The following is a 12431-nucleotide window of genomic DNA, read 5'->3' on the forward strand; positions in this document are numbered from 1 at the left end:
GAATGTTCTCTTGAGGACTTTAGAAGATTGCTGTTGCCAAGCTTAGAAGTTTAGAATTTGAAAGTTGAAGGAAGTGATAAAGTGCGTACAAATTATTCAAAGGTATTCGCGTGGGTTCGTTACTGTTGGCGATTGTATTTTAATTGGATTTTAGCAGGGAAATCGAAATGTTTTCATTTAATTCCTGTTTAAATTACCTGCAATTGAAATCTATTTTCTATCATGTGCTAAAAATGTTTGTCCCTCTTGCGAATATCGTATCGCATTGTCGTTAATAATTTTTTTAATCGCGATGGAGAATCGTGACGGAAAGGTGTGTTAAAAGACGAAGGCAAAGACACATTCGATTCTAGGAAAAAGAACATCGACTCGAGCTCGATATTTCGTAACTGTTTCCCCCCGTTAACTATCGCCTTTGGGATTTTCGTCACGTTCAGCCTCGTGACATAACGTGGCCGAACTTGGTAGCGAAAAAGTATCGTCGACGAAATCTGTACGCGTCTAAAAGTCCCTCGATCGTCTATAAACCACGAGCCTCTCGCCAAGACCACCGAAATAATTCGACAATCAAAAGAAATCATCGCGTTCCGTTGTTCAAACGGAATCTACATATATAGACACGTCGAAAGTGCATGTTCGAGGTAAGAGAATTCCTGAGAGCATAAGGTCAACGCGTTCAGGTAGCTACGGCCTATTAAAACCATTCTCATGGTCAATTTGTAGGCCAATAATTTGGTGTTCCCCTTCCAACAGAATGCCCACTGATCCCAAAAGAAATCGCTGGGGTTTAAATATTTTAATTAACCTGAATTCCGTTCAATCCTGCACAGCGACGATGGAGTCTCTCAATAGTACGTAAATGGTATCAAAGAGTAATTACGCCAAAATTCCTTTTATGTTCCTTGGAATTTCGTAGATCAACAGTTCCCCAGCAATTATACCGAATTATTAAACCATCGAATGGTCGTTTTCCAAAATACAATTATGCAATCAACAGTTCCAACATTAACACAATAGAAACACAGCAGTTCCCAAAAAAACAATCGTTCCTTTTCGATCGCAGGTGTGCGTGAAGTTCCTCGAGATCTCCGACAACTGGAGCGGGGTGATCCGTTTCGGATTCACCAGCAATGACCCCATCAACCTGCGAAATGGACTGCCAAGGTACGCCTGCCCAGACCTGACGAACAAACCCGGTTACTGGGCGAAGGCCATGGCCGAGCGGTTCGCCGAAAGGGACACGGTCCTCTTCTACTACGTCACGTCCGCCGGGGACGTGCACTTCGGCGTGAACGGCGAGGAGAAGGGCGTGTTCTTCAGCGGCGTGGAGACGCGGGGCCCGTTGTGGGCTATCATCGACGTGTACGGGAACAGCACGGCGATCGAGTTCGTCGATCCCAACAGGCAACACTTCAACAACATCAGGCGAGGCGCCGAGCATAGCAACGAGGACAACGCGCAGCACAGCAGGCACTCTGCCATGGACGACGCGAGCAACGCGAGCAGGGACGTCGAGAGGATCATCGTACCGACCATGCAGACCATGCAGATCCATCACGAGCCCGACGTCGAGCTGCCCGGACTCAGGTTTCAGCCAGCCGGTGTCATCTTCACGCCGTTACCCTTCCACTCGTGAGTATCCTTTGGGGAGACCCTTTGTTTCGTTAATCCCTCGAACCCTTTTGCAATCTATCGTTGCGAATTCGAACCTTCGAAGGTACCAGGCAACGTGACAATCTCGATTTTAAGTATACGCGATGGAATGGATGATATTTACTCGTGTAATGACTCTAATGGTTTTTTCGTTTCTCGATGTTCCAGGACCCGAGGCAGGAACATTCGCTTCAGCAATCAACAGTGCGTGGCGACGCGGACAGACACGGAATTCTGTCACGGCTACGCGTTCACGAGTCGACCATTGGTGTTAGGAGAACGGCTGGTAGTGCAGATCCTAGCCACAGAGCCGATGTACGTGGGCGCCCTTGCCCTGGGCCTCACCTCCTGCGATCCGGATAGAATCGCCGCGGAGGACCTGCCAGACGACAGCGACCTCCTCCTCGATCGACCAGAGTATTGGGTAGTCTCGAAGGACGTGGCGTCAAGTCCTGAACCCGGTGACGAGATCGCCTTCACGGTGACCCACTTCGGGGAGGTTCAAATGAGCAAGAACGGCGGGCCAGCCAACGTGGTGATGCACGTGGACCAAAGCCTTCAGCTGTGGGCGTTCTTCGACGTATACGGCAGCACGCAACGAGTCAGGATGCTGGCAGAGAGGCCCACGTCGCCGCCGCGACAACGCCAAAGCAATCCCTCGCCCGCGGCGATGTTGCAACAGCAACAGCAGCAGCAACAACAGCAGCACTGCAATCACAGTAACGCAGCCACGGAACTGTCCAGATTCTCCGAGATGGTTCAATTCAAGCCAGCCATAGGCGGTGGAACCGTGCTGGTTGTCAACCTTCCGCCTCAGACAGGCTACGTAGCACCGTCCTCGTCGACTCCGCAACCCACATACGCGTCCGCCGGCCACAGGAATCAACACGTCCATCTACCGCAGGCTGCATCAGCAGCGACGACATCGACGGCGTCCACGTCGAACCCAGGATCCTCCAGACAGTCCTCGCCACCTCTGACAGGCACCATGGCCAGTACAGGATCGTCCACTTACGTGGAGCCGGTGAATTATCAAAGCCTCGACGGCACTCTCACCTCTCAGGCATCTTCCCACCTGCAGCAGTGGAGCGAAGGGCTTCAACCCACACCTGGACAGCCGAACGAGTGCTCGGTTTGCTACGAGAGAAGCATCGACAGCGTGTTGTACATGTGCGGCCATATGTGCATGTGCTATCCATGCGCCATCCAACAGTGGTGCGGCAAAGGCGGCGGCCATTGTCCGCTCTGTCGAGCGACGATCAGGGACGTGATCCGTATCTACAGATCCTGAACAGCGGCGCAACTGCACCGCGTAAGGAACGGTTCCAGGCGTTGATTCGTCTCCTCGTAACAGGCGAACGCCCGTCTCCGTCTACTGGTGGGGTCTCTCTCGGTGTTCTCGTCTCTGGACAAACTATGCTCAGGATACACGGAATCTTCGGATAGCGCACTCTTCGTAGAAGCGTCGAACGGTAGCTTCGTCGACTTCCCTGCAGATTTGGCCCTGTAGCGACGTAGTTGTTCGATTCTGATTGGGTTTCTTGGGACACTTTGGGACGCGGCTGAGGGAACGCGGAACCGATGCTCGAGACGAGGTGAGGAGAGATTAACAGAGGCGGTCATCGCCGTCGAATCGACGCGACAGCGAGAGACGGGAACACGAGAAGCATCTCCGTTGGACCATAACGAGTTACAGAGTACATCGCGACGGTTTCGCCGTCCTCGTGACGCCAGTGGGATTCGCAGAGTGTCGCTAAACTGTACGTCGGTTTCGAAACGAGTTACGAAATCTCAAGTTACGAATCTCGAGTCCTCGAGATTCGACGGTGGACGATGGGAACGCGTGTGCTCGAATGAATGTTGGAGAAGCGGATGCGTTACGAGACGAGTAGAAAGGAAAGGGAGTAAAATTGATCTTAGATATTTTCACAATCGACATCATATATATATATATAAATATTATTGCTACCGTTACTATCATTACCACATACTGCTGCTACTATTCTTAGCCTTTAGTTTATTATTCTTATTTGTACGACTAGTAATGTTATTCATCATACTACGTGATAATAGGCGGTCGTTATGTTGTTCTTACGATGGTGATAATAGCTCTATAGGCGAGTACCATTTATTTTTTTGTCGTCGCGGACAGGCCAGACCATCGTCTCGACGCGAGCGCCATCTGGATTGCATTTTAGTCGAGATCGATCGTAGTGTGAGTTTATTTTTATTTAATTATCAAAGGGAGTACGCTCGTGTGATTACGTAGAGAAAGGAATCTTTGTAAGGCAAGCGCCTAGCGCGCGTGTAGGTTAGGTTTATGTCGCTTTTATAACGCCCTCTACTGGGCTCTATATGTTCTACTCGTTTTTAATTCCTCCGCCTTCTGATTTGCTCTCGCAGAACGACTTGTTGGAACGACCGCGTCGTAACCGTGTCCTCGAGCTTCCTCGTTTGTTACTTTCGACAATAATATGCTTGAATATATGTGTGCACGAATCGAAGTCACAAGCGGTTCGAGCGACCATTAAACCAGCCGTCGTGTGTATGTAGAAACACGATCGCCAGGTACATATTACGTCGTATGTATTACCAAAGAAACAACGCGACACGTATGATTCCTCATCGCTCTTGCGTACGTTTCGAACGAGCTCGCACGCACTCCTCCACGCAGCCAGCCTTAAAAGGACGATGATTTTTTTATACGTTTTAGAACTTAACGTTACCGTTTTCTACCAAGTTCGCGCGAACCCCACCCCTAAATGCTACACGGAGAAAAAGAAACGTAGGCTCCATCCTGTTCAGATGCAGTCCGCAGATCGTAGCCATTGAAATGCGGTTCGCTTAAAGAGATCACTGTGTTAGTGGTCGACTCTGATTAACGCTGGTACCGAGAAAGACACACGGGTCCCGCACATTCTGAAGCTTGGCACGCTAAAACCCAAGCGGCAACGAATGCCTGGAATCATCCATATAGTTTCATTGATCGTGGAAACGGCTCAGCGAGACGCTAAACATATCTTTAACCGCAGACCTCCGCGCTGTATTCCTATCTTTATCTACGACAAAAGTACAAGCGAAGTTACTATACACTAGATTGCGTAGCGTTCTAAGGGACAATGTTTAGAGGCTTTTATCAGTGTTGAAGACTAAAAGGGGATTATTTGAGAAGCTCGATAGCCAAGCAGACGTTAGCGCGTAGAATTTTGAGCGAACTCGGAGCACCCTGAATCCTACGCCGGCTAAATCAACGTTCAAGTATCTTTTTAACTTCTGACCACGACTCAACTTCTCTGGGCCGTCGAGTTTCCCACTTGTTATGGACTAAAAGCGATTTATAGAACCTAGCGGCGTCTCGTCTGACCGTCCCCGTCGATGCCCAACGACTCTTCTAGGTGCGTTTTGCGATTGCAATCTGTCCAGGCGAGCAATCACTGCCTGCGCCAGTACGCGTTCCCTTGAACGCGAATAGAAAACCAAGTCTCGACCGACCCTGGAACGACAGCAGCCGATCTCGTCGCACGGTCGGTCGAGCACACGAGGATCATCTTCTCCGCGTGAGATCGCTTTATTTTCGTACAGTAGCGAGACGCGCCAAGGGCGGCGACGTTTCTCTCCTCCATCCGGCCCTCGGACGCTAAAACGACGAAGAAAAAAAAAGAGAAAGCACGCAGGTTTGGCTTAAGGAATTTCGGGACCTTCTGCGAACGTCAAGTTTGGGATTCCCCGCGTCTCGAGAACCATATTGGACCCCGTTCGCTTGTAGGAAATTCGACTAGCTTTACTGGTGGTTTTGAGTAATAAAGGAACATGACATACACTATTCGACGAAGATATTTATTTGTACAAACGAATCTGTATTAGCAACTTCACGATTCTCCCGCAACTTCTCCAGAAGAGACCAACCATCCCTCGCGGTTGTCTCTTCCTTTATAGGATAACGGGGTCCAATGGATGGCGTTTGGTACGCCAGTTGAGTTTCTGGTACCAAGCGAAACCGGAGGACGTAAGAACCGAAAAATCTCTCTGCAGTTATACAATTGTGGCCTTGAACTGGCCGTGAAAAAGGCGGAATCCTAACGATGACGAGAGACGAGCGTCCTCGAGGCCGTGCCTTATATAGACATTTTACCGACAGCCAGTATCTCGCGTCGTGTGACTCGCGTTGCTCGCTTGAGCTTCCTCCTATCGATCGACGGAGATCCACCTGGCCAGAAGTTCGTCTCCCGGTCAACTCGTCCCCGTGATCCCTGCTCCAAGCCACCGCTGACTATTTTAAAGGGCGTTTAAGCGAGGGAGAATGAAAAAGGGAGAGAAATGGAGTAAAACATTCACGAACAATCATTCGCTGGAGAGAGAAAGAAAGAGATGGAGACGGTTTGAGAAGACAGAAGAGAAGAGGAGAGGAGAGAGATCATATTGGGATTGCGGTTCCTAGCCGTTCCCGGAGATGCGAGAGCAAAGCGACATAGGGAATGAGAGAGAAAGAGAGAGATTTAGAGACGCAAAAAGATTGTGAGAAGAACATTGTCGTCGAACAACGGATGCGCAATACAGCAGTAGTGAAATCTCTAGTCCAGCGAGCGGCAGCTTTAACTCGCCTGCCAATCCAAAAAAGAAATGAGATGATAATGATGATGATGATGATGATGATGATGATGCTGATGGTATGAGTAGAGAATCGATTTAACTATTTGGAGCACAGTAATCCTAGAGAGTCGTATTCCAATCGAACGTTTCTATCGCGTGTCTTAAATGGCGTGTCTTGATTAATTCCTAATTTCCTTTGCTGTAAAAGAAAATACCGTGGTGATGGTTCACGCAGGTACCACCGCGGTGGGAAGACCACTGTGCTCCCAAAAGTTAGAAACTGAAAGTGGGCAGACATTAAAATGAAAGAAACAGTCGAGTGTGAGAGGGAAGAAGTAAGAAACAAAATAGTTATGAGTAGGATCGTATGCGTGTGTTTGTGTGGGTGAACAGAAATTTTATAAAATACAAAGTTTAAAAGAGGAGAAAAAAGAAACGAAAGAATTTGCTAATTATCGCGCGTGACGTATGAGAAGGTCACGCGCAACGAGGATCTTTTCTTTCTCTTTGTTAGGGATACTCTATTTACGATAGAATTTAATAGTCGTAATCGCGTTCGACTTCGATCAGAGGTGTCTAAGGCGAAAAATTGTGCCGTTCCGCGCGTTCAATCCGCGCACTTCCTGTTACTCGCGTTCTGTACCAGAAATTTCTATGAAAGGAAAAGACGTTGGAAAAAAGAGACGAAGTTCCGCCGTTGAACGCGAACCTGCGAAAAAGAACTCCTTTTTGTTTTCTTTTCTTCAAAGACAGATATTCTAGATAGAAATATTAATATATTGATCAGTATCCTAAGGCTCGAATGCAATGCCGCTCTCGTTGATGTCACCGAGTCATTGTCGTCGTGTGAACATTTATTACCACTCGGACTGCGGATGTTTATAAAAAATGTCTAATTTTACAATCAAACCGAAGACCTCGAACGTCTGGTAGAAAGTTGTATGTTTTAGTCTCGATAAAATTATGCCAGCCACTACGTTGGTTTAACTGTTTCGTATACGTTCTTGCATATTAATTTTTCTTTCTTGTTTGCAAATTTTATTTCCCTACACGTGCATAAACATACGCAGTCTGTTCATCGTAATTGTATATCGATTTATCGATTAATCAATGTTTTTTACTTTGGTCATCGTCGTTGTGGCTCTCCTCACATACCCGCTATCTATCAATCCCTCGCCACTTTTGTGACGAACAGATCGCGTTCTTTTTATAATAATGGACAAACTCGATCGGAGAGTTGAGATTTTCCTTTTTTCGATTGTCACGCGAGGACACTTTTTTTTCTAGGTCTCTTTTATTTCTATCATTTTTATTATTATACTATTACTATTACTATTGATATTAATATCATTATTATTATTGTAATTATTCTTAATATTATCAGTTTCATTTTTGTACCGCTCGGCGAGATACGCACAAAGGAAAGAAATGAAAAAAAAAAGAAAGAAAGAAAGAAGAAGTTTCGGAGCGTATGCCAGAAAAATGGAAACACGATGTTGTGTGGTCGCACACGCGCGTTTCCGTATCATCTTGAACCGAGTGGCGGTGTCCGTTAAAACGTCGCAAGTTTTTTGAGACGTACAAAGAATTGATAAGAAAAGATGTCGCCCTGTGTCCTTCCCCTCGAGAATTGAAAGGTGATTCTATGTGCGATAAGAGTTCTCTGTAACTGTAAAGCTGCCGATTACGAATTTATACATATGTAATATAATTCGTGTAGCCGCGTGCTGTCCTACACAATAAAAAGCCTGTAATATCTATGAACCGATGTCGTCCCGTCGAAATTGCCATCCTCTTTTTCTCGGCTGAACGCAGCTACGGATTCTCCTGAACACGTCAATTTCCACGCAGATGGTAATACAAAAGAAAAACCTTCAATCTCCATGGAAATACTTTCGAACTCTTCCTTTTCTCTGTTAAAGATATGTGTTCTCCAATAAAATGAACAAACAGTAAATTAATATAGAAAAATAAACTTTTATTCATAATATAAAAGTTTCTAAATGTGCCTACAGAAATATATATATTCTATCAAATTAAAACTAGCTATTAAAACAATGTACAGGACGAGTACAAACAAAACAGACGAAAACAGTGTATAGTTTGTACAAAATGAATGATCTGTCCGTTCTCCAATGCGTCATCCGCGACGAAACCATCGTCACAGAAGATGGATGGCTCTTTAATTTTCATCCTCACCTTCGCCAGCGTCCGTCGAGTCCATGCCAACTTCTTCGTAATCCTTCTCCAAGGCAGCCAGATCTTCCCTGGCCTCGTTGAACTCGCTTTCGTCCATGCTTTCAGCCACGTACCTGGACGATTTCATTAGTAAGCAAAAATTAGTCGTTCCTTAAGAATTTGAACGAAACAAGTACAACAATTCATCTTCTCTATTAGCAACGATAATTTACCAGTGAACGAACGCCCGTTTTCCGAACATCAGATCAAACTTCCTGTTCAATCTCGTCCACGCCTCAGCGATCGCTGTGGTATTCGCAAGCATGGCCATCGCTCGTTGCACTTTAGCGAGATCACCGCCAGGTACCACAGTGGGTGGCTGATAATTAATGCCTACCTGAACATTAAAAGATGAACGTTCTCAATTAATTGTTACATCTGGAGAAATAAGAATGCTGTACCTTGAACCCAGTGGGACACCAATCAACGAACTGTATCGCCCTCTTGGTCTTAATGGTCGCAATGGACGCGTTTACATCCTTGGGTACCACATCGCCCCTGTACAGCAGGCAACAAGCCATGTATTTGCCCCTCTGTGGGTTACACTTGACCATTTGCATGGCAGGTTCAAAGCAGGACGACGTCAACTCCATCACCGTCAGCTGTTCATGGTAAGCCTTCTCGATGGAGACGATGGGCGCGTACGTGGCCAATGGAAAGTGAATCCTTGGATAAGGAACCAGATTCGTTTGGAACTCTGTTAGATCAACGTTCAAAGCCCCGTCGAACCTCAACGAGGCTGTGATGGACGACACTATCTGTCCTATCAGTCTGTTCAGATTGGTGTACGTGGGCCGTTCGATGTCCAAGTTCCTCCTGCAAATATCGTAGATCGCCTCGTTATCGACGAGGAACGCGCAGTCAGAGTGTTCCAGGGTCGTGTGCGTGGTCAGAATCGCGTTGTAGGGCTCCACTACAGCGGTGGAGATCTGTGGCGAAGGGTAAATCGCGAACTCCAGCTTGGCCTTCTTGCCATAGTCCATCGAGAGACGCTCCATCAGGAGACTGGTGAACCCTGAACCTGTACCACCGCCGAATGCATGGAAAATTAGGAAACCTTGAAGTCCTGTGCACATGTCAGCGATTTTGCGGATCCTGTCGAGCACCAGGTCGATTATCTCTTTCCCTAGAGTATAGTGGCCTCGAGCGTAATTGTTCGCCGCGTCCTCTTTGCCAGAGATTAATTGCTCTGGATGGAACAGTTGATGGTAGGTTCCTGTTCGAACTTCGTCTGAAAATAAAGAGTAATTGGGAGTTTTATAGTTGCATTTACATAGAATGCTTTTACAAATTGGGATAATAATGTCGCATAACTAGGGATGTTAATGTATATTATAAATTGCTAAAACTTATGGAAATTGCGACAGATAGGATATGAGATTAGATTTTGTTTGTACAGTCAATATTAATTTTTGTAAGTATGTTATGGGTAATTTAAGTGTTACCTATTACTGTGGGTTCGAGGTCCAGAAATACAGCTCGTGGAACGTATTTTCCACCGCCAGTCTCACTGAAGAAAGTTTGAAAACCTTCGTCGTTGGTGCAGCTCTGAGGGGGAAGCATGCCATCGGGTTGTATGCCGTGTTCCAGGCAATATAATTCCCAACAGGCATTCCCCATTTGGACGCCGCCTTGGCCAATGTGGACTGACAGTACTTCACGCTGGAAAATATAATAATTTCCACCCCAAGTAATTTACTTATGCGGAAATTGTCTAATTTATCTACGCTCTTGGGTGTAGTTACGTATATATTTATTATTCTGCGAAGTTAGTAGTTTTCTTTGGAAAATTACTATCTAAGTATATGATTATATATACGAACAGACAGGACTTAAAAGGATAATTACCATGGTGGAGGATTTTTAATAATTCGATCTAAAAAGGTGAGATGACTCTTCCCAGTATGAACGTCCAGATTCAATTGAATAAATGTGAATTATTCTCTTAGAGAATTTTGTTTTCGTTGCTATGGAGTAATATAGCAATTTTAATTAACTACTGGGTGGATTCTTGAGACATCAAGGTGATTAAAAGTACATCTGATGGAATAATATGTATACGAGATTAACAGAATAGCTGCAAATATTATAATGAACTTCTACAGATACTTTACCCATTCCCATGATAGTTATAGTTAGCTTCTATCGATTTTCTTTCTTAAATCATTTTTGTCATATTTATAGTAACAGTGGCTGTTACTTCCGTGAAGAGGCAAAGGCAACGGATTAATCAACAGTACTTCCTGTTTCACTACTGCAGCAACACTTCAGCAATTAAAAGGACTACGTATTCCAGAAACAACGATCACATCACTAATTAGAATAAGAAGACACTTCAGAATACTTTAAAATCACTATTACACACTGTTCTATACATTTATAACAATTACAATTGTATATTTTAAGAGATTCAATAAACCAACATTATCGCTTACAATTAATTGTTTAATTCATTAATAACACGTCCAGCACTCCTAGAAATAACCCAACCGAATCCTTAGACGAGACAAACTCGTAAAAATGATCCTGGTCATGATAAAATTGAAAACTTGGCGCTAATTTAGTTTATATACCGCAAATTCCTGGAATTTGACGTCACTTCCAAGAATAGCCAAAATTCCAGGAATTTTCGATGACGTCATTTCCAAGAAGTGGCACTATTCGAATACCTCCTATGACGTCATGTTCTCCTGATACAAAGTCCGATTTTCGAGTTTCGATCCGAAAAATCGGAAATGTATCAGGAGAACATAAGTGGTGAGGAGGTATGCCAGCCACTTCCAGGAAAATGACGTCACTTCCAGGAATCGCCGAAATTCCTGGAATTTTCGATGACGTCATTTCCAAGAAGTGGCACTATTCGGATACCTCCTATGACGTCATGTTCTCCTGATACAAAGTCGGATTTTCAAGATTTTGTTCGAAAAATCGGCAATGTATCAGGAGAACATGACGTCATAGGAGGTATCCGAATAGTGCCACTTCTTGGAAATGACGTCATCGAAAATTCCTGGAATTTCGGCGATTCTTGGAAGTGACGTCATTTTCCTGGAAGTGGCAGGCATACCTCCTATGACGTCATGTTCTCCTGATACAAAGTCGGATTTTCAAGATTTTGTTCGAAAAATCGGCAATGTATCAGGAGAACATGACGTCATAGGAGGTATCCGAATAGTGCCACTTCTTGGAAATGACGTCATCGAAAATTCCTGGAATTTCGGCGATTCTTGGAAGTGACGTCATTTTCCTGGAAGTGGCAGGCATACCTCCTATGACGTCATGTTCTCCTGATACAAAGTCGGATTTTCAAGATTTTGTTCGAAAAATCGGCAATGTATCAGGAGAACATGACGTCATAGGAGGTATTCGAATAGTGCCACTTCTTGGAAATGACGTCATCGAAAATTCCGAGAATTTCAGCGATTCTTGGAAGTGACGTCATTTTCCAGGAATCGCCAGTTTTCTTACATTTTTCAAACGAAACCCCGACTTTCGGACTTTGTATTAGGAGAACATGATGTGTGAGGAGGTAATTTTCATGAAATCGTGGAGTTAAAAGGATTGCGAGGGCAGGAAAATGATAACGCTAGTCGTATTCGTCTTAAGTAACCAATTTATTTAAACAAATTAGTAAATAATACAGTAAATGACAATTACATTCTATTATATAATGATACTTGTACAATACTTGTACTGTATTATATTTTGTATCTACGATGAGAATTATATGTAGTGTGGCACGTGGTATCTTCTTTTCTTCTTTTATTTTTGGTCCATTTCTTCAGTCTTCTTTGCCTCCTGAATGTAGGGTAGTGGTTTCAATCATTTTATATCGAACAATGTGAGGGAACAGCCTTTTAAATGAAGATGGGAATGTACTATCCTTATTGCGTTATACGTTGCGACCTAATTGATATTGTCAAGTAAAGTATAATTTAACGCAAAGGGGT

General features: G+C 44.8%; 2 protein-coding genes and 1 long non-coding RNA gene across 7 annotated transcripts in view; 2 read left to right on the top strand and 1 right to left on the bottom strand.

The window, feature by feature from the left end:
* Neur (E3 ubiquitin-protein ligase neur) overlaps positions 1–3067 on the top strand; it is an 85112-nt gene extending 82045 nt beyond the window's left edge. For all 5 annotated transcript variants that reach the window (XM_076902267.1, XM_076902268.1, XM_076902264.1 and 2 more), the window contains 2 exons: positions 1064–1632; positions 1822–3067. In XM_076902267.1, the coding sequence (XP_076758382.1) occupies positions 1064–1632; positions 1822–2944 (1692 nt within the window). In that variant the 3' untranslated portion in view covers positions 2945–3067. The remainder of the gene's footprint in view (positions 1–1063; positions 1633–1821) is intronic.
* Positions 3068–6925: 3858 nt separating this feature from the next.
* LOC143427878 (uncharacterized) lies at positions 6926–8007 on the top strand. Its single transcript, XR_013102375.1, has 2 exons — positions 6926–7880; positions 7964–8007. It is a non-coding gene; the product is annotated as an uncharacterized LOC143427878 (long non-coding RNA).
* Positions 8008–8425: 418 nt separating this feature from the next.
* Positions 8426–10365, bottom strand: LOC143427812 (tubulin alpha-1 chain). The gene is made up of 5 exons (XM_076902276.1): positions 10330–10365; positions 9927–10143; positions 8883–9712; positions 8655–8818; positions 8426–8555 (listed from the first exon to the last, which is right to left on the bottom strand). The coding sequence occupies exons 1-5, from the start codon at positions 10330–10332 to the stop codon at positions 8426–8428; spliced, it is 1344 nt and encodes a 447-aa protein (XP_076758391.1). The 5' UTR covers positions 10333–10365.
* Positions 10366–12431: the final 2066 nt, after the last annotated feature.

This window comes from Xylocopa sonorina, chromosome 10 (genome assembly GCF_050948175.1).
Source record: "Xylocopa sonorina isolate GNS202 chromosome 10, iyXylSono1_principal, whole genome shotgun sequence".
NCBI classification, from domain to species: Eukaryota; Metazoa; Arthropoda; class Insecta; order Hymenoptera; family Apidae; genus Xylocopa; species Xylocopa sonorina.